The following is a 24,853-nucleotide window of genomic DNA, read 5'->3' as shown; positions in this document are numbered from 1 at the left end:
TTTAAGGTCTTTTCCAACCTGAGGGATTCCATGATTCTATATATTGCTGGTGGTATGTCCTCTTCCCTTCTGTCTTTCCACTTCTCTTGCTGGCACTGGAGAGGGGAGCAGGTCGAAGGGCGGCAGGTCTCTTATTCCCTCGGTTCTCGAAAATGGGAATGCAACTCTCTCCCCTCGTGATTTCACAAGACCTCAGTGAGGCAGGAACAGTCAGGCACTCTTCAATAGTTTTCTGATAGTTATGCAGATGTTTTGAGGAATGCACAGGACGATATTGCAACTGACTCTTCCATGCTGTCAGTACCTCTAGGATCTGTGCATTCATCCCAGGGATGAGAAATGTCTATTTACATTTTGTTGGATCAATGTGCGCCGAAGAGCTGACACGCTGCTATCATTGTAATCTGTCATCCCCGTTATCCCTGGCATTCTAGCCACCTCTGAAAATGTGAATATTAAGGGAACGTTTCCAGTGCAGAGAGGTGACAGCCAATCTAGTTTCATTAGTTACATAATAAAAATCACAAAACTTGCTGTAACTGTCAGAAATGTAGTACCAAAGTAATGGTTTAGCTGATGAGAATAATCTTTCTTCTTGGCAGATGGTTCATGTGCTAAGTTTCAGCCTGCCGAGGTAAAAGACTGCAAGAGAAATGCAAAACTTTGTCAATCTGAGATAATAATGGGAATGTTGAATGACCCTTGACATCAACAGTACCAGTGCACTCCATAGTAATATGCTGACTAATTTTTATGATCAGGATCCACAGTGTTGGTGATTGCATTTGGGATAGATTAATCATAAAATGTATGGATTTATGTTATTTGTAAAGGGGGATTGATAGGCAAGTTGCGTGTATTTATTCTAAATCTGATGTGTTCGCAGAGTGATTCCTTTATCTGATAACACAAAAATTTCCCGGTGTCTTAATTCAGATTTTGTTTTCTGATGGTTTCAGGGATTTTATTTTCATTATGCTGTCTGCTTATCAGCGTTTTATATTCAAGGTTTAGAGAGGGAGAGAGGGAGAGAGAAGGCCTGAATAGCAAATCATTGATCCTATTGACCCATTTTCTGTTTCAAGCTATATATTAAATAGGCTATAACTCCTGGATTTTGATTAGTGGGTGGGAGGAAACCCTCAGAGTGCACTTAGAGAAAATTACTTACTAAGCTCTGTTTGGTACCTTGGTCCAGTAGCTGTTTCATTGCAGAACTTTTGACATTTGCTGAGGATTTTATTTTTTGCTCTTGGCTATTGATTCAGAACCCATTTGCTGAAAATGAGGAACTGCAGCAAAGGTCTGTGAGAATTTTGGGAATCAATACCTGGGATCTTGCCTTAGAACTGACAAACTTTGACTGGAGCCTCTTCAATGCAATTCATGAGGTAAGAAGCACCGCGTCCATTTCCAGGTATATTGATCTCAGGCAACATTGTGCCATTACAGTGCACTTTTAGAGCATCAGTATTCCATGATGTTCAGTTCACTGTCTTGACAGCATGATTTGGCAGCTCTCAGTAGTGGTGGCATTGAATCACATCCAGGAGATGTGTTGCAATCCTTGATACTGAAAAAAGTTATCAAAGGTTTGTAATTTCCTTGCTCTGGGGCATCTCACACCCTCTGTTCCTGGTGGGGTTTACTGAGATTTGCCTCCAGAGTGTAGAAGAACATGATTGTTCTCTAAAAACAGTTGGTGTGAATATTTCATATATGCAAATTGTCCTGTGCGCTCAATAATGTTCCGGTAAATAGAGGAATCCACAAATAGGTGTCCTTTGTATCACTGTAACCACAAAAGGATTTTGTGGTCATGTTACTGTTCTTGTTAGGCTTCAGGGAGGTAAAAAAATACTGGTCAGGCTTTATAAAATGGGATAATGGCCCACTTTTAATGTCCATTAGGTTGTTTCAGTGACTTCGATAGGTTCTGCTGTGAGCTGCTGAGTAAAATACACAAGAGTACAAAATGCCACTTGAGAATATCATTCACTGAAAACCATTTTGACTTTCTGAGAAAATTAATGGGAAATTCCCTTGCTTCTCATCAGATACTTTCCTTGGTCTTTCGAGTTCTTTTGCTCAGGTTAGATACTTTAAATCTAGAACTGGTCAAGGTGAGTGTGGGTTTTTTGCACAGAAATCAAGACCCATACCTCTGTTGATGAAAGCTTGGCTACTTTTAGGAAGAAGTTTGAATGGAAGTTCTTCAGATTCTGTAATGGTCTGATGTGGTTGCTTTTTCATACTGGAACAGAAATGATGAAATACAGAAAGACACAGATTGTTTGTGTCCTATACCCAGCTGTAACGAGAAGTGGGACTGTGGGAAATCTCACAATAAAAGCATGTCTTGCAAAACTTCCAGTCCACTTGCCTACCATAATAAGCCTCTAGACTTTGCGAAGCCAAAGCTGGAGCCTGAATTATTTGTGGTTGGCTCATGGATAATGAAAAAATAACCATTTGTAACCAGGTCTTGTTTCGAAAACGCATTTCTAAGTATTTTATAGTTCATTTACATTTAAATTGTTTTTGTATCCCTAATAATGCTGTCAATGTTTTCCAGCAAGAGCTGATATACTTCACGTTCAGCAGACAGGGCGGTGCTGAAAACACTGAGAATCTCAGTCTTCTGCTTCAAAGATGCAATGAGGTCCAGCTTTGGGTTGCCACCGAGATACTTCTCTGCAGCCAGCTCTGCAAACGTGTACAGCTCGTCAAAAAGTTCATCAAGATTGCTGCCCAGTAAGTTACTGAAGTTGCAACAGAAATCTTTGAGTTCATATGCTTTATTTGGTGACAAGAGAAGTAGGTGCAAAAGCAAAGGAAGAAAACTAATTTGTCATCCTGTGTTTTAATAGCGTAGCAAGCGTGCATACCTAGATAAAATAGTCCGTAAATAACAGCAGCAGACACTGCTCAGAAGTAGGTGTGGTAGGCTATACGCTGCTCAGATCTGTTCCAGCAGCTTAACTGTTGTATCTGCAGCATTAACTGCAAAATCTCTGGTGGTGGAGAGGTGTCTCCATTCTTAGCAGAAATAACCTGAGGACTCTATTACAAAATTATTTGAGAGCAGCACAGTTATTCACCAAAGACTACATGGAAACCAAAAAAACTCTTTATCTTGAAAATGCTACCTCTAGAGAAGGAACTAGCTGCAGTAAACTGTTACCCCATGTCATCTTCTCTGGAGTACTCTCCTGTTTATTGGAGGGGAATTCCTTATCAGTTAGATTTGATGCACTATTACTAAATAGTGCTGGCATTTATTCTAAGCCTTGGAACAGAATACGTACATGTGCTATACACAGAGAGTTCTTCTGTGTAATCACTCTTACTTTAGGCACCAAGGAAATGGACTGACTTAAATAGGTACAACTGTTCTCCTCACCTCTCTCTCCACTTGTTGATCCTACTGCAGTATTTGAATATGGATGTTCAGGGAAAATGTATCATTTTTTTCCCTTCATTGACTGGATTGATTTAATTTGCAAGGCGCTCACATAGAAAGGACTGTTCTCTATGGAAGCAGTGCCTGTGGTGAAATGAATTCTTCTAATCTAGTGTAACTCATAAATGTGATTTGATTTAGTTTGCAAGTTGTATGATATCCAGTGATATGTTCATTTTCTGCCATGTGAATGCCCAAGTTTGGTGCAATTATGTCAAAAACAGTTGACCTGTGTGTCTTGCTTGCACACCAGTAAAATTCCTACATTCTGGGGTATGTTTCACCTCTGCCCCACATGAATAGGGATATATTTGTCACCAGACTAAGATGTTGCTCTGTTTGAATTAATTCCATGTCTGTTAAGTGAAGTCGAAGTTGTGGAGACTCGATACAGTTGACAGTGCACTGTGGAAGCACCCATCATCGTAGTGTGTAGATGGAGAAATAATGGATACGCATATGAGTGAGTGTGTAGTCTGCTTGAGATCTTAATCAGAAGAGCAGCTTTCTAAAAGAAATTCTGGAAGAGCTGATGAAAGAGGAGTGATTAGGATGGAAGGGTAGTGTGCTAAGCGGAGGATTCTCATCATAAGGCACAAGCCAAGCAGCCCTGATATTTTGTTTATGGCTAAGGCAGAGAGGTAGGGGGCTGTGAGCAGCTCTGGCTGCACCCTGTTCTCTGCTCCCAGACTGGAGTCTGTGTCTCTTGACTTTCAGCTTGTACTGGGACTAAGATCTCATGTTCAACATTCATGTGCTTCACTGTTGAGGAAAGCTTTTACGCAAGTCTGTCAATGCATAAAAGGGAGACAGAGATTTTGAAACACAGATACCTACACTTCTGTTGATGAGCTAGTTTATAAAATGCAAAGCAAACTATTTGCTAGAGAAGATGAATTAGCATGTTGTCAGAAGTTAACCTGTTGAGGTGTTAGAGGAAGCTCAACATAGGGTTAGAATAAATGGCTTACAGCAGCAGCCTTCTTGCTTCCCTGGCAGCAGTTGACTGTAAAGATGTACCTTCTCTCCACAGTTCTTTGTGAGAAATGGGCCCATCCAATAGACGGCTTATCCAGGCTGTGCTGGACATCTTTCTTGTTTCAGAATCAATTGCCTTTGGGAACTGCCTGAATTTAATGAGAAAAGGAGTCTAAGCAACAAAGTTAGGATTAACTTTTAAGACAGCTGAAGTGAAGTGAGAAATACACCGTCTCAAGGTAGCACACAGCAATGAGTGCAAGCTTTATAAAACTTATAACAAGTGCTGGCAAGTTTCCAGTCTAAGGCCTTGGAACGTGCTTTTCCATGATGATAAATCCCAGTGAAGGCAGTGGATTCATTCATTCTTAAAATTATCTTAAAATTAGGATTCTCACACATGCACACTTATTTTTATAGTGATCTTCAACAATCTGTAAGAGAAAGGGGAGCCTCATTAAAAAGAACTTGATATTTCAGGATTTTGAATTTCCTGATGGACTAGAAATGAGCAGGGTCTGATCATGCAGGGTAAAATGTCAAAGAAGAGAACTATCAAGCAAATTCTGTAGGGATGGACCTGTGCTGGAACCAGTGCTAACTGCAGCGAATTTATGGGGATATGTAAATGGAACATTGATCAGATTTTCAGACAACAAAAATGATGAGGGATTGCAAATGCATTGGAGGATAGAAGAAAAAAAAGAATGATCTAAGGAGTCTAGTGGCATGTGCAAACAACAGTAGGATAAGATTTAATTTAGATAGATGCAAAGTAATTTAGCTAGGGAATGCTAATACTGAGCTGAAGAAATAAATGCATGACTGTAAAGAACAGTACGGTGACAGAGGTCCTTGAGTGATAATAGTTGACAAATTAAAGGCAAGGACAAAATGTGATGCTGCACCAAATAAATAATTTGATATTTGCTTTATATTTACATAGGAGAAAGGTGTAAGAACTTAGAGCCAAGACAGTAATTATGTTTCTCCTTCCTTCCCCGTCTCACTATGTCTCCTTGGTAAGAAGGAAATACATGAAAGGAAAAGTTAAAATAAATTACCAAGAATTCAATGAAGGATAATAACAATGTGGAAAAGTAGATTGCAGGGCATGACCACAGAGAGAAATTGAAGGAATTGGTGATGTACGATTTACAGAAAAGATGAAAAAGAGGATGGAAATATTTATAATGCAACAGAATAGAGGTCAAGGAATTTTTCTGTATGGTAAAGGACAGCTGAGAGTAACTTGAACATTGAAAAGGGAAAATTACTTTTGACAGCAAAGGAAAGAAATAACCTGCCAACAACAGGGTTGATGAGGCAGTGAAACATTTGCTAAAAAACTTCTCAGAGACCCCATCACCTAGACTGCAGGTGGCCATCAGAAGACATTTAATGAGTTCATTATGTGGAAGATGATTGTGTGTTAGTGCTGAGGATTGAAATGGGACTCAGTAACCTAGGATACCTGTGCATTCCATTTATCTCTGATTCTGAGTACAAAAAAATCAGAATACAGCATTCATATTTTTATTCCACAGCTGTAAAGCCCAAAGAAATCTGAATTCATTCTTTGCTATTGTTATGGGTCTCAACACTGCGTCTGTCAGCCGACTGTCTCAGACCTGGGAGGTAAGACGCATCTTTGTATCTCCTGGACTCTGTCAAAATCATTTCTCACAGTGGTTCTATACTGGTGAATTGCCTTTTCTTTCTAATTATTGGTTTTTCATGCTGAAATAAAACATGAAGTGTCAGATACCTTAGATACCCAGCTGTTGAAATAAAACCAAATGTGTCCTTCCAGAACTTCTAAATAAGAACAAAGCAAGGCGATCGTACTGGCTTAAAAAGTCAGGTAATCCATCCTACCCTTTTAAGTAGGTGTCAGACAGAAAATTTTATGAAGGTGGCTCCAAACAAGCAATACCTTTATAATTTCATTTAAAAAAAATTACAAAGTAACTAAAAAGTAACCCTCTTTAATTCTCCTTTATCAGCTCCTTTGTAGCAGCTCATATTGAATAACAAAGTTAGGAAGTGGACCATGAATAAGGAACATCCTGGAGAACTGAAATTATCTGCTAAAGAAGCTACTGGTTGCTAGATAGAGCATGGGACATTTAGAGGAGAGTCTCACTGGGATCTGTGTTTATATAGTGAATTTTTTAAAATATTTTTTTCCAACCAAGTAAATTACTGAGTGGTAGTATCTGCAAGCTTACTGTATCTGCTGATGAGCCAAAAATTGGGGGAGGATTGATGGGATGAAGCCTTATCCATACCCCTAACACCATAGGCAGGCAAAAAGATACCAGTTTGTATTACAAGGTGACAGAGAACAGCTTTGATCTCCTGCTTTGGAGATGCTCTTGAGCACCAACGGCTGAAACCCAACGACCATCAGACTTACAGACCTCTCGGACACTGTCCAGAGCAAAGTCTTCCGCCTGAGCTGGTTGTGCCCGTTGACTGACATTGCTGCGCGTGTCAGTGGCTTTGGCACACAGAGAAGCAAGGGCGGTGACTGCTGCTGTGGGGAGTTTACAGGCACTCAGATAGGCAGGGAGGAGCTAGCTTTAAATACCGGGTAAAGCAAAAATTGCAGGGAACAATACATACCCAGGGACAATGATAGAGAGAGCCCTTGTCTCTCCTGTTTCTAAAATGCCCCTCTAGGTAAGGTTTGCCCTTGCCTGCTCTTACGGGTTGCCTTCATCCCATTTCTCTGGGATTTGAGGGACAAGTGGAAGGGTCTAAATATTGTTATCAAAGGCACCCAGTGGCAGCGACGTGGATCTCCTCCATGCAGAAACAAGCAGAGCTCTGCTGTGTGGCGAGGCCTCTGGAGATCACGCACCGCCGGTGGACTTCTCTCAGGAAGAGCAGAATGTATTGCTTGTCGGAACAAGGAGTGCATCTGCATATGTATCGTTGTAAATAATGTCACGTTTCTGTGTGTAAAATATTTATAAAGTCACATGCTTATATTTTTATTTGTAAAATGTTACTGCATTGGAAATTTCAAAAGCAGAAGGTTATTTGCATTAGTAATGTGACTTCTAGAAAGTAGAGCAATGTTTATAAATTAATTATAATCACTTTACACATGTAAATGAAACCACCTAAATTTAAGCAACCATTTAGACCCAGAATTATATTGGCTTTGCACTTGAAATCTTAAACAAGTAGTATGCTCCAAGCATATTCTTCTATTTTTTTCTTCGGTACCGTATTTTAATGAGCCTAACTTTCCTTGATTGAAGATACTAAAAATGTGCAATTGCAATTCCATGTTCAGTTATTTTAGCATTTTAATCATACAGCACATCCACTTAATTGTTCTAAATCTTTTTTCTCTTGGTAGTCTCAGTGTGCCCGTCAGAGTCTGAGGACAAAGACAAGATAAGATTTGTACTAAGAGGGGATACGTTCTACTAGACTAGTTAGTATGGCTGGAAAAAATAGATAGGCTTTAAGGTCCACAAGCCGTTCTTCAAGTCTGAAACACCAGCAGCAAAATTCAAACTGAAGAACGATTGCTTTGAGTATGCTGAGGTGAATCCATTAAAGCATCTTAGAGATGAAGGAAGTGGATGCTCCTGGAGCAGTGTAGGTGTTGGCATGCAGGGCAAGGAGGTGGCTTGTGCCTGGGCTGCCTTGCAAGGAGCTTTGTGCACCTCCCTGTGGGATTAGGTTGAGATACCAAAGGTGGAGTAATTGTTTGCTGAGGAAAGAAATCTTTTTGCTGTATCAAACAGCACTGAGGATGACACTTGTTAATTTTTAAAACCCGTATTGTAGGGAGAGATTGATTACAACAAATGATTTAACCTGGATGTGATCACAGTATCTGAATTCTCAGCCTGTGTTACTGCTTCTGACTTGATACGGGTATTAAGGGAAATGCAGCAGACATGGAACCTAGGGAAGAAAATAAAAATGCCTTCTAACAAGCAGTTTCCATAAAAGAAGGCTGCAGGTCCCTGAGGCAAAGCTGCAGGGTCGGGTGCCTCCCTGGCATCGCACTGAACACGGTCTGTAATTAGGGCTCTTGGAGCTGAGGAGCAGAGGTTAACTGTCTGAAAAAGTGGGCTGTTGGTACTTAGAGCAGGCACTTCGCATGTGGCAATCTCATGGGGAAAAACATGCCTCAGCGCTTTTTTTGCCTGCGTGTGGGTCTTTTCTTTAATCAACTTGACTTTTCCCCCCCTCCCTCTCTGTTTTCTCCACTTCAGAAAATTCCTGGGAAATTCAAGAAACTTTTCACTGAACTTGAAAGTTTGACGGTAAGTAAGGTGTTGACAGCAGAACGGCATTGCTTGTCCTTACCTGCCTTCCGTCCTCCCTGTTTATTTGGAGGCCGCCTGGCGTTGTCTGGAGCTGGAACTTGTCATGTCAGATCCGTGATTTGCCGAAGGCAGCTCAGCCGTCTGGAGCTCAGAGGTGGTCTCCAAACACGAAAACAAACAAACAAAAAAGTTGTGTTTTCCTGACAGCTAGAGGAAGGGCAGAGAGAGGTAAATGTAGTGTCGGTTCCTCAGCATCAATTTGGAAACTGTTCTTTTGCTCTGGTGGTTAATCAGCTTTTATCCAAAGCAATGGGCTGCGGATCAGGAGAAAAGGACAGCTGAAGTTTAAAAAAACCCTAAAAATCAAAATCCAGGGCTAAAGGTCCTTGTCACCATTATCAAAGCTGAATAAACAAGTGTTTCCTCTGGCTGTCATGGAAGTGGGTGTGTGGTGAGATCACTGCCTGGTGCAGGGAACGTGAGATCCAGCCTTTAACGGTTGTGATGCTTCTGCACTTAGAGTCATAAAATCATGGAATTGTCAGGCTTGGAAGGGACCTTAAAGATCATCTAGCTCCAACCCCCCTGCCATGGGCAGGGACATCCCTCACTAGACCAAGTTGCCCAGTTCTTCATAAATTAATGTGTTTTCGACATTGTGTCTGAGGTGGTGTAAAAAAAAATGGTTTTTTACAAGGGAAATTGAGATAACTTTTTGAATTCTGTACACAACACCACCAAAACCTACTGTCTTATTTTAGCCATTCTATGTTTCTATGATTTTGAAAATCTCCAGTATGCTCCATTGCTGTGAAAGCAGTTTTTACTGAGATTTTTTGTTGTTGTGGTTGGGGTTTTGTTTGTTTGTTTTCTTTGTGGTGTTTTTTTAAAAGAAATTAATTGGCTATACATTCTGGGATATATTTTGTGCTAGATAGTAAGATGAGGAGATTTTGTTAATAGAAATTTGTGGAGAAATTACGGAGCAGTCACTGTGAATCTGTTCTACAGCTTACTCCCATTTTAGCACTGCTTCATCTGGAACAAAACTGCATTTGTTCCTTTCACTGTTTACGTTTTCTGTTCAAGTTTAGTAAGTCACCTAGCTTAGAAAACCTTCATCTACCTGGTTTCCTGCAGAAACCATTTATATCTAAATCATGTTCAGATCACAAGCCAGTAATGGATTTAGAATTTATCTTTTTGTAGCTTAATTGATTTTTTTTTCCCTCTATTACCCAAATGGTTTTGTAGGACCCTTCTCTGAATCACAAAGCTTACAGAGATGCATTCAAGAAAATGAAATCTCCGAAAATCCCCTTCATGCCCTTACTTCTGAAAGGTAACATTAAAGCTTGGCTGCTGATCTTCATTGTGGTTAATTAAAATAAGTTTAAGGTGGTTTTTGCTTCAGATGGCAGATGTAGTGGTATCTACAAGACAGCTCTTGGTCTGGGTAGTAAACAGCTGCCTCTTAAGACAGGGAGGAGATGTCAATTTTCACATAGGTTTTCAGGCTTCAGCATCTTCCCATCAGGCGTGGGTAGAGCTTTGTGCCACTGCTGGGGCCGCATCCTCTGCTGTGGAGAAGCGAGACCTTGCGAGGCCCTGGCTGGGGCTGCCCGGCTGCACTGGGGCACCCACACAAGCAGACTCGGCCACGCTACCACGCCGAGATGACCTCCCTGGTGTCACCCTGAAGGCAGAACCTGCCCTGTCTGTCTGAGCTGAGAGGAGGCGATTTTCAAGTCTCTTATAGGTCTACAAGAGTAAAACCAAATTGTACTATTAAAAAAAATAATTTAAAAAAATCTGTTAAAATATGACTACTTGCTTAATGCAGTGAACGAGGCGGCTAATTAAGTGGCAAGTATTTCAAATACTCCATTGTCTCAGAGTCATTAATTATTAATCACCTCATCTTTGAACATGGCAAATTCATTTGATTATTCCTGTATTCCAAAAGTGTTCTCTTTAGGCTGTTTCTTCCAACCTGCTGCTGCTGCGAGTTTAAAATGTTTGAACATGATTCTCCAGATCAGTCAGTGACAGTTTGGGATCCATCAGGCATTTCCCCTCTTTGCACACATCAAAGGAGTTTGCATTAATTCAGATGGGTACAATTATCCAGGCTTCAAAAATCAATATTTTTTAAGTGTTCTTGAGTGTATCTTGCCTGCAAACAAAGGCAGCAAACATAAACAAGTAACTTGTAGCAATGATGTTTGTGCAGCACCACAATATGGTCTGTAAGAACGCACACATAAGCAGCATTCGTGTCTCTAAAATGTGTTGGAGATCGAAAGGAGACTTTGCAAATTAATGCAGTAATTTTTTTGATTACAGTGATCCACAAGGAGATGTTACTCAGATTGGCAATTCCCAAAGTATTGCATGGTACATAGGACTTTATTCTATGTTGAGTGTATTTGTATCAACGTTATTTCCAAGACTGATAAAATAAGCATTGACACTATAGAAATCATTAATAACTCAACAAATTACTATATTTTGACACGAGAGAACAAAAGTAATTTCAAGAAAAAAACTGAAAATCATTAATAACTTCTCTTCAGTTATGAAAAATAACTTTAGAATGTCCTTTTAAAGTTAATTAAATTTAAATGCGGAGTCCTCTTACAGTATACAGACACAGCTTTTGAAAGTCAGGCAGATTTTGCAAATATGTAATAAAATACTATGATGTACCCTTACAGCATAGCTCAGATGCAATTTTCTGCTCCACTGAATTTATCGAGACTCTTAGTTGTTGGCTGTAAAGCAAATTCCTGTTCTTCCACCCACGGAGGTATACACATTGCTGTCATTGACTTAAAAAGCTGTGTGGAAATTTCTGCTTCCAGTGTAAGGTTTTTAGAAGCGAGGAACAGTTTTTAACTGAATTGATGCAGAGACAAGTAATGCCTGTGTCCTGAAACCATGTCCTCTCCCTGTTCCTTTCCCTGGGTGCCCCAAAGCAGCCCAGCAGAGGAGGTGTAGAAGAGTGCTTCCGCCTTTCCCTCCGATTTTTAGGATACTACCCAGGGGCAGGGAAGTGCTGGAGGCATGTGCTGTGCTTGCCCCGGGGGCATGGGAGCTTTCCATCACCCCTCTGCCTAATGAATCCCAGCCTCTGGTTTCTACCAGCGTATGAATCTGTTTACATTTTGATTCTAGGCAATTACAAAAATGCCTCTGTCTTTGAAACAAAAGGAAATAAATCAGGTTGTCTTTTTTGGGGTTGGGGATGATAAAACGTCACCCACCCAGCATGAGCTGCAGGTTCACAGTCCTAAAATCCCCCGAAACTAGGTGGACTGAGTGGGCATCAGAGGGAGTCCTAGAGAGGAGCACAGGAGATACATGCTCAGAGCTTGGCACCTCTACTGAGAGGGAGGTGTTGCTCATTTACTGTGTCTCATTTGCCTGCTGGCAGATAGAGCTGTGACTTTTAAGAAGGAATGATGTTGGAGGGCTGTCTCACGGCAATAGTGCTGTGTCCTCTTGGGACTTGGTACCTGCACATCCAGGAGAGAGCTGACAGGGGCTGTGGTGGTGGTGGTGTCCCTGCTGGCTCGTATGGAGGATGTACTGTCAGAGTCAGAGCTTCAGTCCCATGGGGCAATCTGTCTACGTGCTTGGTACTTCACGTCTGAGAGAGGTCTCACTTTGCGTCCTAATAAGCATATAAAATGGAGAAAATGACCTCAAGCTGCTGTTTTAAATGTAATCTTAACTTAGAAACATTTGTTTTGGCTGATATTTCCCCTGCTCCAGTTCATTACACTGCATTCATTTCCCATCCTGGAGCCAAATATAGACCTTTTCCTTTTCCTCTCCCTGACCTTTTTGTTGCCTTTGCAAATTGTCTCGAACAGCTCCGTGTGAGAAGTATTTTCGTCCCTAGCTATAATGCTTACTTCAAGGCTTTGAACTCAAGTTTGGTAGCTTGTGTTTAACTTTCCCAGCTAGCCACTGCTGTAGTCAGTGCCTCTGGGGAGGGCTTCAGAGCCATTATGTCTCTCAGAGAGAGATGAGGGAGTGTCGGAGCCAACTCCAGTGTCTGGTGGCTCTGTCCAGTGGAGTTTCAGGCTGAGGGACCTGCCAGTGGCCAGATCAGCACTGCAGAGTGCTGAGAGCAGACGTGCCAGGCTGCCCATCCCTCTGGGGATGCAGCCTCCGCCTGCTCCCAGCCATCCTCTGCATGATACACACCTCAGTACTAACACAGACCAGGTTTAGTTAGAAATCTGTGCTCCAACTTGGAAATCCTCATTATGATGTGCATGTCCCTAATGGGATAGTTTCCTCTTTTTTGTTCTTTTTTCGTTGCAGTTTAATAATTATTTCTTTGTATTAAATAACAAAGCTATGAAAAAGAATTAATTTTCCTTTTTTTTTTTTTCAGATGTAACTTTCATCCACGAAGGAAATAAAACTTTTCTGGATAACCTTGTTAATTTTGAAAAGCTGGTAAGCTAATTTTGTCCTTCCTGCTTTTAAAGAGATTCATGTTCCATCCTTTCCTTTCCCTTCCTTATCTTGTAAGACTGAAAGGTTTTGTTCTGACTGAATCAGGAAGAAATAAGCAGAGGTAAAAAAGAACAAGCAGGGCAAAACAGCCAACAATTTATCTCCCCTACCCCTTTCCTCTGCTCCTCTCTCTTCTCACTCCTTCCTCCCCCATTTTCGTGTAAAATGGCTAAGCCAGCCACAGCCAACATCACTGCTGCACAGTCCACCCATTTTTTTCCCCAGTGAGATCTATTCCTTTGCACCACCTCGTGGACTACTTCTTCTCAGTTAACTTCTCCTGCTTCAGCTTTCTCTGAATTATGTTTCCTTTTTTTTTTTTCTCAAGGCACTGAAGAAAAGGTTTTTCTAGTTTATCACTTGCCACTGGTATGCTATTTCCAGGAATTAAAAGAAAGTAAAATTTTTTATTTAGTTTAGGCGATGATGAAAATAATGCCTGAAATACGAATTAAACTGACTGTAAATACCACTATACTAACTTTTATGTAGGAAGGCAGTTGCTGACATTGTATCTTTTGCCACATTCTACACTAGACGTACTATGGCACCTACTCTGGCATGATAGTACTAATAGAGGTTTGATTTCTCTAATCTGCAAATTTCATTTCTTTGTTGACAAAATTTTTGTAGCACTGAAAGGCCCAGTTTATATGTCTGAACAGTGGTGGAGAAACTTCAATTTTTTATTTTTTTTTTTTGTTGGCCTGGAGTATTGGATCAAGAAACCCAAATGTTCTTCCCAGTTGCTCTAGGTGTGCTATGGGACTGTTAGTCCAGGTGGCTGTGCCTGCTGAATTGTTCCCGACTCTTTTCTCCCTGTGTTTACACTTTTTTAAGAATGAATGTGCAACCATAGAGTTATTCATGAAACAGATGTTGAACTTATTTTCACATCCTATCATAATGTATGCTGTCTTTCAACTTGCAAGCAGATGTAGGCTTTGACTTTTGAACCTGAGCTCTTTTTTGTGTTTTCTATTTGATTTCTGTACCTTTCCTTGTTGCGGTTTACAAGAACGCTGATTTGCATTTAATGAAAGGTTTTCCTGTCCCAAGTCCATTAACTGTTTGACCTTTAGGTGTTTGCATAAAACTCATTAGCATGTTCTTCTTCATTGCCTCTTGGAAGTACATCCAATTAACATGTAAATTAAACTAGCCCTTGATGCACAATAATTGTTACTAAAATCCTCCCACTGGCCCATATATTTATTTATTGAAAATGTAGGATCTGATTCTTGTTCCAGTCTTAACCAAACCTTTTCAGTTTGTTTGTTTGTTGTTTAATCATGTCTATGTTTAATGTATGTTGGGCTTGCTGGGTAAGATTTCCTGTTCTTTCTGTCACCATGGTGTCTCCAGAGGCAGTGGGATCTTTGCTAATTGACTTCTGTGAGCCAGGATTTCACCTTTTCCATGCAAGTGGATAATGGGCATTTTAAATGGCAGGAGGGGGAGAGTGTGAGGTGATGGTGGTGGGGTGAGGGTTGTTCAAACTGACACTTCCTTGGAATTATTAGTCAGATCACACTCTGAGGAACTGCTGTCTCATGGAGCCCTGTGTACATATGAATGCAGGCAATAGTGCAAGCTTAGGAAGTGGGAGCTTAGGAGAGATTTAAATATGAGTGCAGTGCAGACTCAGGCAGTACATGTATTGCACTGCTTCATTTGCATGCAGTTTGAGCTAAACAGAACCCATTCTGTTCAGTGATTTTTACTTTTCTGTGCAGTCTCTTCCAAGGGATTGCACTTTCTGAAGTTAACATTGATTTATTTTTGATTCTCTTCTGTGTGTGGCATCAGATTAAACGTCTGTGTAGGTGTTACACCGTTTTGCCATCACACATTGTAGCTACTCAAGCCCCACATTGGGCACCAGTTTATCTGTTGAGGGTTAGGGCTGGGCTAGCCACTAAACGCTGACAGATGCTAAGGTATTTAGTCAAGGAGTATGAACTTACTAACAAGATGCACAACATCTGATCACCTATACATCAGTTCATGTTTCCTTTGTAATTGTAAGGGCTTTGTCCTGAGGCAGAATGTTTTCCTTGGTGTTCTGTACTGTGCTGAGCACTTTCTGGCCTCTGCTGAGAAAAATTAGGATTGACACTGGCTCTTGCTTGGTTTGGATCAAGTCACTGAACCTCACCTGCAAATTTGCTGTTGCAGAAGAAGAAAAGAATTATTCTACCATAGCAGATTACTGCTTTGGGGAAGGAGCTTACTGACATAAATGCATAAAATTTCTACTTATGAATTTTAAAGCAAAGGTGGTTTGTCAAGTCTCCATTTGGATCAGTATTTTGAAATACTTCATTTCTGCATTAAGCATCTCACCTGAAGGAGGACTTGTCAGTCTGAACTGCTGTTTTTTCTGTCTATATCAGCTAGTTTGATAAAAAATATTCTCTCTCCCTGCACTGCATGCTTCTTTTATATTCTTAGACTATCGTGGCCTCAACAATCCTACCGTGACTGAACTTGATTTGACATGACATGATTGCAGTGAAGACAAAGCTAATTCAAAATATAAAGAAGGGAATTTGCAAAGAGAAGAAAATGAAATGATATTTCTCAGGAGCGTTACTTAGTTTTAGCAAAAGTTGAAGGCATTGCAGTGGTTTATTTAACTCCAGATAAACTCTAGAATAGTATTAGATCGATATTTAATACCATATCCACTTCCTCAACTAAATCTGAAGGAATAAATGAAAATACGGTCCTACACTGTTTGTCTCAAGATATTTCCATGGTGTTTACTGAGCTGCTTCACTGAAATGTGGCTTCTTCAGATTTTTTTCTTCAGTCAGCCATCACCTATGTCTTAGCAATGACATGTCTTAGCCACACTCCAGCAAACTCTAATATAGGTCAATGGCTGTTACTATTTTAGATAATGCCTTCTAACCTAATGCCTTCAGCTGTGAGGACTCTGTACATGCAGCTGAAGGTTCTCAACCCTCACCCCCTCAAATAGCTGTGCAAGTTCCAAGCCTGAGCTTTTGCTGTCCTCTGTTAAAGGAGGGCTAGTGATCCTGGGTAGCTGGAAGAAATGCGTATTATTCATCACACTAAGGGTATGCAAGCACCTGTTTAAACAGTCAGAAAATAGCATTTGCTTTGCAGAGGAATTATCTGATTTTCTGTATTACAACTAGATCACAGAGAGTTGAAAACGAACAGAGAGAAATGCCTAATTAGGCCACTAAAGCTGGGAGATTTAAGATTCTACTTTAAGAGAGTATTATACAAAGATGTTCTTCTATTACCGGAGCATCACCTTCAGAAGCCTGTCTTGGGATAGACATCCATGCTGACTGACTGGAAAGGAGAAACAGCAAAGAATGACGGTGTGTGTGATAGTGGGGCCTCATTCTAAAAAACAAATGCAAAGGGTGTCAGCTGGAAAATGTCACAGCAGCAGCACTGGTGGAAGTTGTAGCTTTCGAAGTACTCACACTATTGATCATGAAAACTAGATCATCTCATTAGAACTTCATTATCATCAGTGCAAGGACAGCAGCACAAGAGATTATGTGATTTCATGGCAAATGAAGCACAGCGGGTAACAAGAAAAATTATTTTGATTCACTGATGAAAGGAATATGAAGTTTCCATTAAACATGCTCTTGTGATAAGCTTTTCTGTGGAGGAGCCTTGTGAGCCACTCCCAGGGTGTTGAGAGATGAGCTGTTCTGCGTCATTCTGGTCTTAAACATACTCTGCTCGAGACAGTTAATCCTTTCTGCCCCTGAGTGTTTTTGAGGGAGATGTAAGAAGAGCATCAGGTGTCTGCATTAGCAGTTGCTAACTGCAGTGTGCTTAAATTGCTTACTAGATTTCGTGAAAGGTTGCCAGAGAAGCAAATAAAGGAAAAAAAGCAATGCCTCAAGAACTTCATGGATGACACGTAGTGAAAATGAGCACACTCCACTGATTTATAGTGAACAGTTCCACTTTCCAGAAGTTGAAGGCCTGAGCCTGAATGAGAAACCAGACTTAAACCTCTTATTTTGTCTGCTTAATCTAAGTGAACATCCAGTATCCCTGTTAGCACCAGCTTTTCTTAAAATAGTATACCTACAGCACTTCTCTACGGAGATGTCAGGGTGCTTGCTCTGCAGCGTTTAGGCTATGGGTTATGATTTTTGTGTTGGTGATCATACTGCAGAAAACTGCCTTGCTGATACTGGTGCCTGATTGTGCTAAGGCATTAGATAAGTGTGTGTTAAGGTGTAATCTGTGCCACAAAGGGGCTTACAGCCTAATTTAGACAACACGTGGAGACAGAAGGAAAGAGTGCTGACTACCCAGTGCCCTGAATAATGCACAAAAGCTTGGAGTTGAAGGCAGAAGCACCCACCTGGTACACGGGGCTTCCCTGCAGTAGGCTTTTAGTTTGATAAAAAAAAAATTGCTCGGCTGTTTTTCATTACCCCTTTCTATGGGCTCTTAGGGAGTTGTCTCATTTAATCTGTGTGATATCGGTAACAGCCTTCTAGTCTAACCCTGTTTCATCATATGTTATCGCTAAAACAAAGAACAAAGGCTCTCTCCCACCGTCTTCAATTTCTACCTTGGTACAGTTGATTTTTGCTGTACAGCATAGGGCAAGGAGATTTCTTCACGCTTTTCTAATGACAGAATCATCTCAGATTTTCACGCTGATATTTTATATCTTGTCTTTGCAGCACATGATTGCAGATACTGTTCGGTCGTTGAGACATTGCAGAAATAACCAGTTTGGTGAGTAGTCAAAATTTGCTACTTTTGCCTTTGTACAATCTTGAGGGGTTTTTGTTTGTTTGTTTGGTCTGTTTTTCTGCTTTCATTCCCCTTGCTCAGGTTTACCAGAGCAGCAAAACACAGTAGACAGTTATTTAACCAATTGGCAAGAGAGTGTATCATTGCTGGAAGATCAGCATAGCAGTAACCACAGTTGGATGGAGTTTTACTTTACAAAATGTTTGTAGAAACAGCTTCCAAATTTTTAATTATTTTCCTGCAAAAATTAGTACCACTTTAAAATACTGTGTAAGATCTGTGCCAGCTGCACTTAATAATGGAGGCCTCTGATGTATGCTGTTTTTTCTCACTTTCCCAGCTATAACTGAGTTATCTCAGTCTCCCGCTAGTCTGTGTCTTTTGGTAATCAATTCACAGCTGTCTTGGCTTCCAGTAGCTACAATATGGTATTTGTCACCACAGCTTTTCACTTAGCTCTTCACCAAGAGGAATTGTTTGCTTAGTTTGGGTTCTTAAAGACATTTCACAAAGTGGTAGAAGTCTTGAAGGTACTAAGATCCCGTGGGTTTCAACAAAATAGTTGACTAGGTAGAAAACACAGGGTTATGTTAGTACCTCTGCTAGGGGTAGCAAAGCAGTTGTTAGCCTACAAATAGAGCTCTGCCTGCTTTAGACACTGGAGGGAGCCGCTGATGGAAAACGTCAGGAGTGTCTCAGCTGCAAAAAAGACATTTTTGTGTGCGTGTATGTGTTTCCACTTTATTAGTCACCAGAGAATCCAACCCTAAGGGACCATGCCAGATGACCCCAGCTCACTTTGTTCTGCTGCTCACAGCAGAGAAACCTTGTTTTTCTTATTCTGTGCAGAGAGGTTAAACACAGGGAGGGAACAAGGACAATGCTGTTTTAGGAAGTGGTTAGTTTCTAAGCCAAACCCACTAAACATGTCATTTATTGAGGCGCACTAAAACCTGTTTTCCAAAGAAAAGTTCAGAACTGTGCTGCCGCCTTGAGAAAAAAAAGTTGGAATAATTGCTTTTTTCTAGCTGGATTTTCAGCAGCTCTCAGCATGGACTCCAACAAAAAGAATAATAATAATTATAATTTGGTGTATAAATATATGTACCTTGGAGAACGATAGGTACTGTTGAGAGCTTTGCTGAATGTTTGTTCTGCAGAAATACCATGTGTATGTACAGTCTTTTTTTTTAAACAAAGGCTGCTCAATGTTATCATCCTTTTGTTATTTTGAGGGACATATATAGGAAAGGGAGAGGGAGAAGAAGGATGTGTCTTTATTCTGTTAAACTAGATACTGAAGGAAATACTGATCAATCCAAACTGTGCCTCTGTAACTTTGAATGTCACTTGTTTGGCATTATACGATGTAGCACTGGTGTCTTTTTATGATATAGGTGTGGGGTTTTTTGCAGCTTCTCTGCAAATCTTTCATCTCGTTTTTGCCTTTTTTTTTTCCAAGTGTGTTTTTAAGTGTTGCGGTATAAATCCGAGGTTAATACCTGAGATTTATTGTATAATCCGATAGTTTGAAGTATGTGATTGTTATTTTATTTTACCACAGACTTGATTTATTGTAAAGCTGGCATTTAAAAAGCAGCTTATACAGACATCCCTGTAGGCACTTTTTTTTTTTCTTAAATTTGTTTAGGCATGAAATGAATTCACTGAATATTTATTGAGACTTTATGGACAGTTTCCTTTTCTAGTGGGCTTATTTTGCTCTCAAGAATGTGAATCTTTCTCCTGCATCAATTCCCAGATTGGCCCAAGAGCTGCTGGGATCCTCTTACTTGAGAACAAAAAGGTCATCTCTGTATCCTGACACAAGTTTATTGTTTTGTCCTGTTCTCTCTCGGATTTCTCAAGTTAGATAGCTCCTAAAAATAGCTGCCCGGGAGCCCCATTAGCAGCCACACACAGAACTGGCTGCGGTGACCTCCCACGTTACCTGCACAGCATCGGACATCCCACGTTGCCTACACAGCTCTTTCCAGAGACAAGAGGGATGCTCAGTTCCTGGAAAGCTTCTTACGTATCTGGAGAGCATGGAGAAAAGGATGACAGTGAAACAAAGGAGAGGGAGGGAGTGTGCGAGTTAAGCTGATTGGTTCAGGGAATTTCGAGGGGATTTCTTTTCTAATTTGTGGTAATGTTATTAAAAAATCCTTGAGGATACAGACTAGAACAGAGCTCTCCCAACCTTCGCTTGTTTGTCAGCAGTGAGAAACGTATGGGGAGACACATCTCGTTGCTTTCTCTCCCTGTTGCGACGTATCTCGTGGCCACGGGCTTAGCTTTTCCTCTTCCACTCCCGCGGGTCACCAGCTGTGCTGGAGGGTTTCACAGGCGGCGGGTCCCCACAAATCAGTGTCGGGCACAAAGCTTGTAACAGGGAACATCTGCTCTTCAAGTCACCCTTCAGTTTGTCTGTTACACCGTTTATTCCTCTTGCTGTGTAAACTCCCCTGAAATGACAGCATGACTTGTCTCTGTTAGTAGGTCAGAAATCAGAAGCATGGCAGATGAAACGTGGGGGCCTGGCCGAGCAGCTTTGAAGAGCTCTCGAATCCATCTGCTGCCCTGTCACCTTTCACCTGCTCTGAAGGAGATGGTCCGGGGCCTGCTGTCTTGTGTACTCATGTTAAGGCTGTTTAAAAGTTACAAGCTGGGTCACCCCCTCCGCTCAAGGCCCCACTGTGCTGCCAGAGGGGCACAAAAGAAACTTTGAACCACGCTTAGAGGGGACAGACTGCCGGTACTGCCAGCAGGAGGAAGCCTTCCACATGGGAGGAGGCAGCTTCTTGTCACCTGCCTTTGTGCACGCCAGCTGCCCAGGATTGCTGATTTCTTTCTTTCTTCTCCCCTTTCCTGTATCTGTTACCTCTTGCATTGCACTTCAGCAGCAAATTCTTTGGATCACTGGCCGTCCTTCTTGTCCCTGTCCAGCCCCTGACAGGTTGGCACACGGGGGACTTCATAATGCACGGGACAGAGAAGCAGGCAAGGTGTGGTTTTCTGATCCATGCCCTTTCTCCTGTCTTGCAGGCAATGAAGTTACTTCGAAAGAGCATCATGAGCTGAAGCCATACATCCATCACCTGCATGTCATCGACAACCAGCAAGCTCTGTTTGAGCTTTCTCACAGGATAGAGCCGCGAGTGTGAGCGTGCACAGCTTCATATAACCTTGTAACTGCAGCACTTTGAATTAAGTGAATGTTTATGCCAAGCATGTTGCTTCCCTATATAAGAACAGTTTACTGAGTTTTATCAGTAGCTCACACAACATGCACAGGAAAATCAGGCAAGAGCCAGCAAAGGAGCTGCTCACATTGTTGCAGGGCAAGCTTGGTGCCATCCCCGCTGGTCACCAGCACGAGAGGGAGCTGAGCAGCATCCTTTGAGCTCAGGAGCTTGGTTTCTGTGAAAATATTGTTTGGTCCGTTGTAGCTTTCAGTGCAGATTCTGCCACTATTAGAACGAAAGGAACCGTCGTGTCGCAGCAGCAAAACATTTCAGCAAGCAACATGCCGCGAGGGGAGTGATTCTCAGTTCACCACAGTACGTACCTCGCTAATTCAAGGCTGCCAAAGTATTATTGCCAAAAACGCTGTGCAATCTGTGCAGCAACCCTGAGTCCACTGGAGCGTATTATTTAAGATAAGTGCGGACAACCAAGAAGGGGGATATAAAAGACACACCAGATCAAACTCGAGTGCATCGTGATGCAGAGGTCAGTGGTAAACAGTTCACGCTATTACAACCCCTTAAGAATCTGCTTTCTAAAACACGCTGTAAGAGCCAATCCACTTCAGTCGCAGTTTATGGACACAATTCTTTGTACACTGAAAAACTGTTATTTTCTTCATTTTCGGTTATCTCAGATACAGTACCAGCTCCTGCAGTTAATGTGTTATAAATGATTATAGCAGGAGCTTTGTTTTCTGCTTGGATTACAGCGTCGTCGGTGTCTGTTCAGAGGCAATGCCTAGATCTACCTACACTCCTAACTCACCTCCTGGAAATACTCTTTCAGTAGGTAAAAATCTCACCTAACTTGCACACACTACTAGAGCAAAAGGATACACCTTGCAGGGTGCCAGTGTGATTACCTGCATACACACTGGGCTTTTCAGCACCACATTCCCTTTACTGCTTCTGTCCTTCTCACACACTGCTCCTAGACAATTTTCTTGTAGCTGAAAGTACTACTTCTGGGCATGTACCGGGGCAGCATTTCTAAAGTTTTGTCTACAGTTGACCTACATCTAAGCACCACTGCCACCCTAGCTCTGTTTTTCAGTGCTCCGAAGTTGCCCTGGAATAATTGCATGTGTGCCACAGGCAGTGTGCAGTGTACTGCTCTGTCTGGCGTGTGTTTGTACACTGATCTACAGTTACTGCCCTTTTCCAGAGCAAGGGAAGATACATTGCATTGCTTGCCCATCTTTATTGTATGTTTTCCATGTGAGGAAGACTTCCAAGAAAATCCGCCTTTACTGAAATGTGGGAGTACTGAAGTAGCATGCTCTTCATCATTGTGTTATCTCTGGTTTAAAGGGATTTTAAAAAGCAGCTTTAACAAGTAGTCTGTGGGGGAATCTGTAGAATGCATTTGGTTTTCCCATCTGTGAAATATTGTATAGATCTATTGTAAAGGAAACAGATGTTTCAGAAATGTATTTGCTTGTACTTTGTTATTATCAAATACTATATGATTTTTTTTTTTTTAGAAAAAAATTTTCTTCTTTTTACCCAGTAAAAAGAAAAAAAATAAACTCTTGCTGGCCATGGAGTAAGAATTTCCTATGTTCTTCTGTAGATGTGACTGCACTGTAAATAACTGTAAATAACTCTTTTGTGTAAACAGACCAAAACTGTTCAGATGAGGATACTAGCTGCAGAGGGCTCCTTTTTGCAGTGTAAGAACACAAACCAGATACAATTCGCTGCTTGTGTTAATCACAGTTCTTCCTCTGGCTGCAGCCCGCCCGGAATCCCCACCCTAGCTGCATTGCCTAGGTGGTTTACTGGGTTTTGAGCTCCCCCTTGTGAAATCTTCTTTACTGTGGCATTGTATCGAGGAGCTTGTGTCCTTTAGCTCCTGTGGTGTAATTCTCTAGTGCACAAATTGGTCTGTTGGATTCTGTGGGAGAGGGAACATTAGAGAGTATTCAGGGTGAGAAGGTGGGGCTGTGTCTCAGTTCACTGCGTTTGGCTCTGTGATAGTTTTGGTGGTTACTGCTGATGAAGCAGCAGCGGTGCCAGAGAAGAATAAAAGACAAGGAAATGAAGGAAGGGAGAAAAATGAAAGAGGAAAAAACAAAATAAAAAAAACCCAACAGAAGCAGGATGACTCTGTGTGCAGGCTTTGATTTGAAAGCATTCTAGAGCCCCCTTGAAGACTCCTCACGCTGTCTGTTCAAAATGGTTAAAATAAATGGATGGGTTAACTTACCCCAGCAGGCTTCAAGCCAGCTTAGATAGTGGCTCTCTGCACCGCTGTGACTTCATACTAAATGGGGTGTTGTCTACCCCTTGCAGCTGGCACAAAATCAGTTTGAAGGCACATCGCCAGCATTAACCTCATTATCTATGTTGTGGCTAATTAGACTACTGTTTAAAACTCTGCAAACTAGTTTTCGTAGTGGCCTGTATAACTTGGATATAAATTTCTGGTCTGAGAAGAGCTGATGTGGGTGCATCACTTGCACATTGAAAATACAGACCTTTTAATTCTTACTATAAATGAAAGGCAGATAGCCCAAATCTGTAGCTAATATATCGAATAAAAAAATGCCCTTCAGAGTCTTCATTCAACAGATGAAGTATCGCAGAGCTGGGCTGCGGACTGGCAAGCAGTTTCAAGGTGTGGTTGTTGGGAGGAGAACTAGAAGTAAAGCCTGTGAAAGGGAAGGGAGACACTACACAGCCTCTGCCAGGGTCCAGCACTGGTGATATTGTGTGAATTTTAAAAACCCTTCAGTAGTGCAATTATGTTACATAGGATAAAATTCATGAATCATGTAAGTTCAGTTTATCACAATTGCATCTGGTATTGAATACTCTGCGTGTTTTCTTTAGTAGCTAGGAGGAGTAATTAAACAAACAAAGAAAAAAGCTGAGTCGCTCCGTACCTCTTTGGTGTGGGATTTTGTTGCATCAACTGTAGATGCTTCTGTGACACAGCTTTTTGCTTCTAGCCCCATCTTGGGTAGAAATTAAATTGCATTTGTGTGACAGTGGCAGAAAAAAAAAAGATATTATCAGAAATAATAAGACATGCTGCTGTAAAATTATGAAGAAATATGTAAATACTAAATATTTTAGCAGAGTAATATTTATTTACATAGCCTATTTATTGTCATCTTATACACTGTTAAATACTGGGATGAAGTCAGTGAGCTGGGGTAAGAACACCTGCCTGTTTCGTTCTCTCTGAGTGCCGTAATGCTGTCATCTTGCATTAAAAGTAATAAAATAGAAAACCCCAAATCAAGGTATTTACCTAACTTCTCAGGGACTACAGCTAGTAGTTATCCACCCTTATGAGACTTGGTATGTATGAAATAATCTGATTTACCAGAATCAATGTTACCAATGTTTTCCTTTTCATATTTCATGCTTGTCTGCCTCTGTACTTATTATTGTGTTGTGTATTTATGAGAGCTAGTAAGCAATAATTTATATGTCAAAATGGCCAAGCAATACAGGGTTAAAACTTGTAGAAGCAAATGTTACATTTATCTTGCATTTTCCAGTGTTTTTTAATATTGCTTTTAAAAATATAAAAACTACCTTAATGA

The 24,853-nt window shown here is 41.1% G+C and overlaps 1 protein-coding gene across 1 annotated transcript in view; it reads left to right on the top strand.

The window, feature by feature from the left end:
- The window catches only part of RAPGEF5 (Rap guanine nucleotide exchange factor (GEF) 5), a gene marked incomplete at its 5' end in the record, with an annotated part of 35,543 nt that extends 13,660 nt beyond the window's left edge, over positions 1-21,883 (top strand). The window contains 8 exons of the mRNA XM_009865012.1: positions 1,269-1,391; positions 2,576-2,754; positions 5,989-6,079; positions 8,686-8,736; positions 9,994-10,081; positions 13,148-13,212; positions 17,973-18,027; positions 21,094-21,883. Coding sequence (XP_009863314.1) covers positions 1,269-1,391; positions 2,576-2,754; positions 5,989-6,079; positions 8,686-8,736; positions 9,994-10,081; positions 13,148-13,212; positions 17,973-18,027; positions 21,094-21,212 — 771 coding nt within the window. The remainder of the gene's footprint in view (positions 1-1,268; positions 1,392-2,575; positions 2,755-5,988; positions 6,080-8,685; positions 8,737-9,993; positions 10,082-13,147; positions 13,213-17,972; positions 18,028-21,093) is intronic.
- Between the last annotated feature and the right edge of the window lie 2,970 nt (positions 21,884-24,853).

This window comes from Apaloderma vittatum, unplaced genomic scaffold (assembly GCF_000703405.1).
Source record: "Apaloderma vittatum isolate BGI_N311 unplaced genomic scaffold, ASM70340v1 scaffold16692, whole genome shotgun sequence".
Classification (NCBI taxonomy): Eukaryota; Metazoa; Chordata; class Aves; order Trogoniformes; family Trogonidae; genus Apaloderma; species Apaloderma vittatum.
This window is presented reverse-complemented; position numbering and strand designations above follow the sequence as displayed.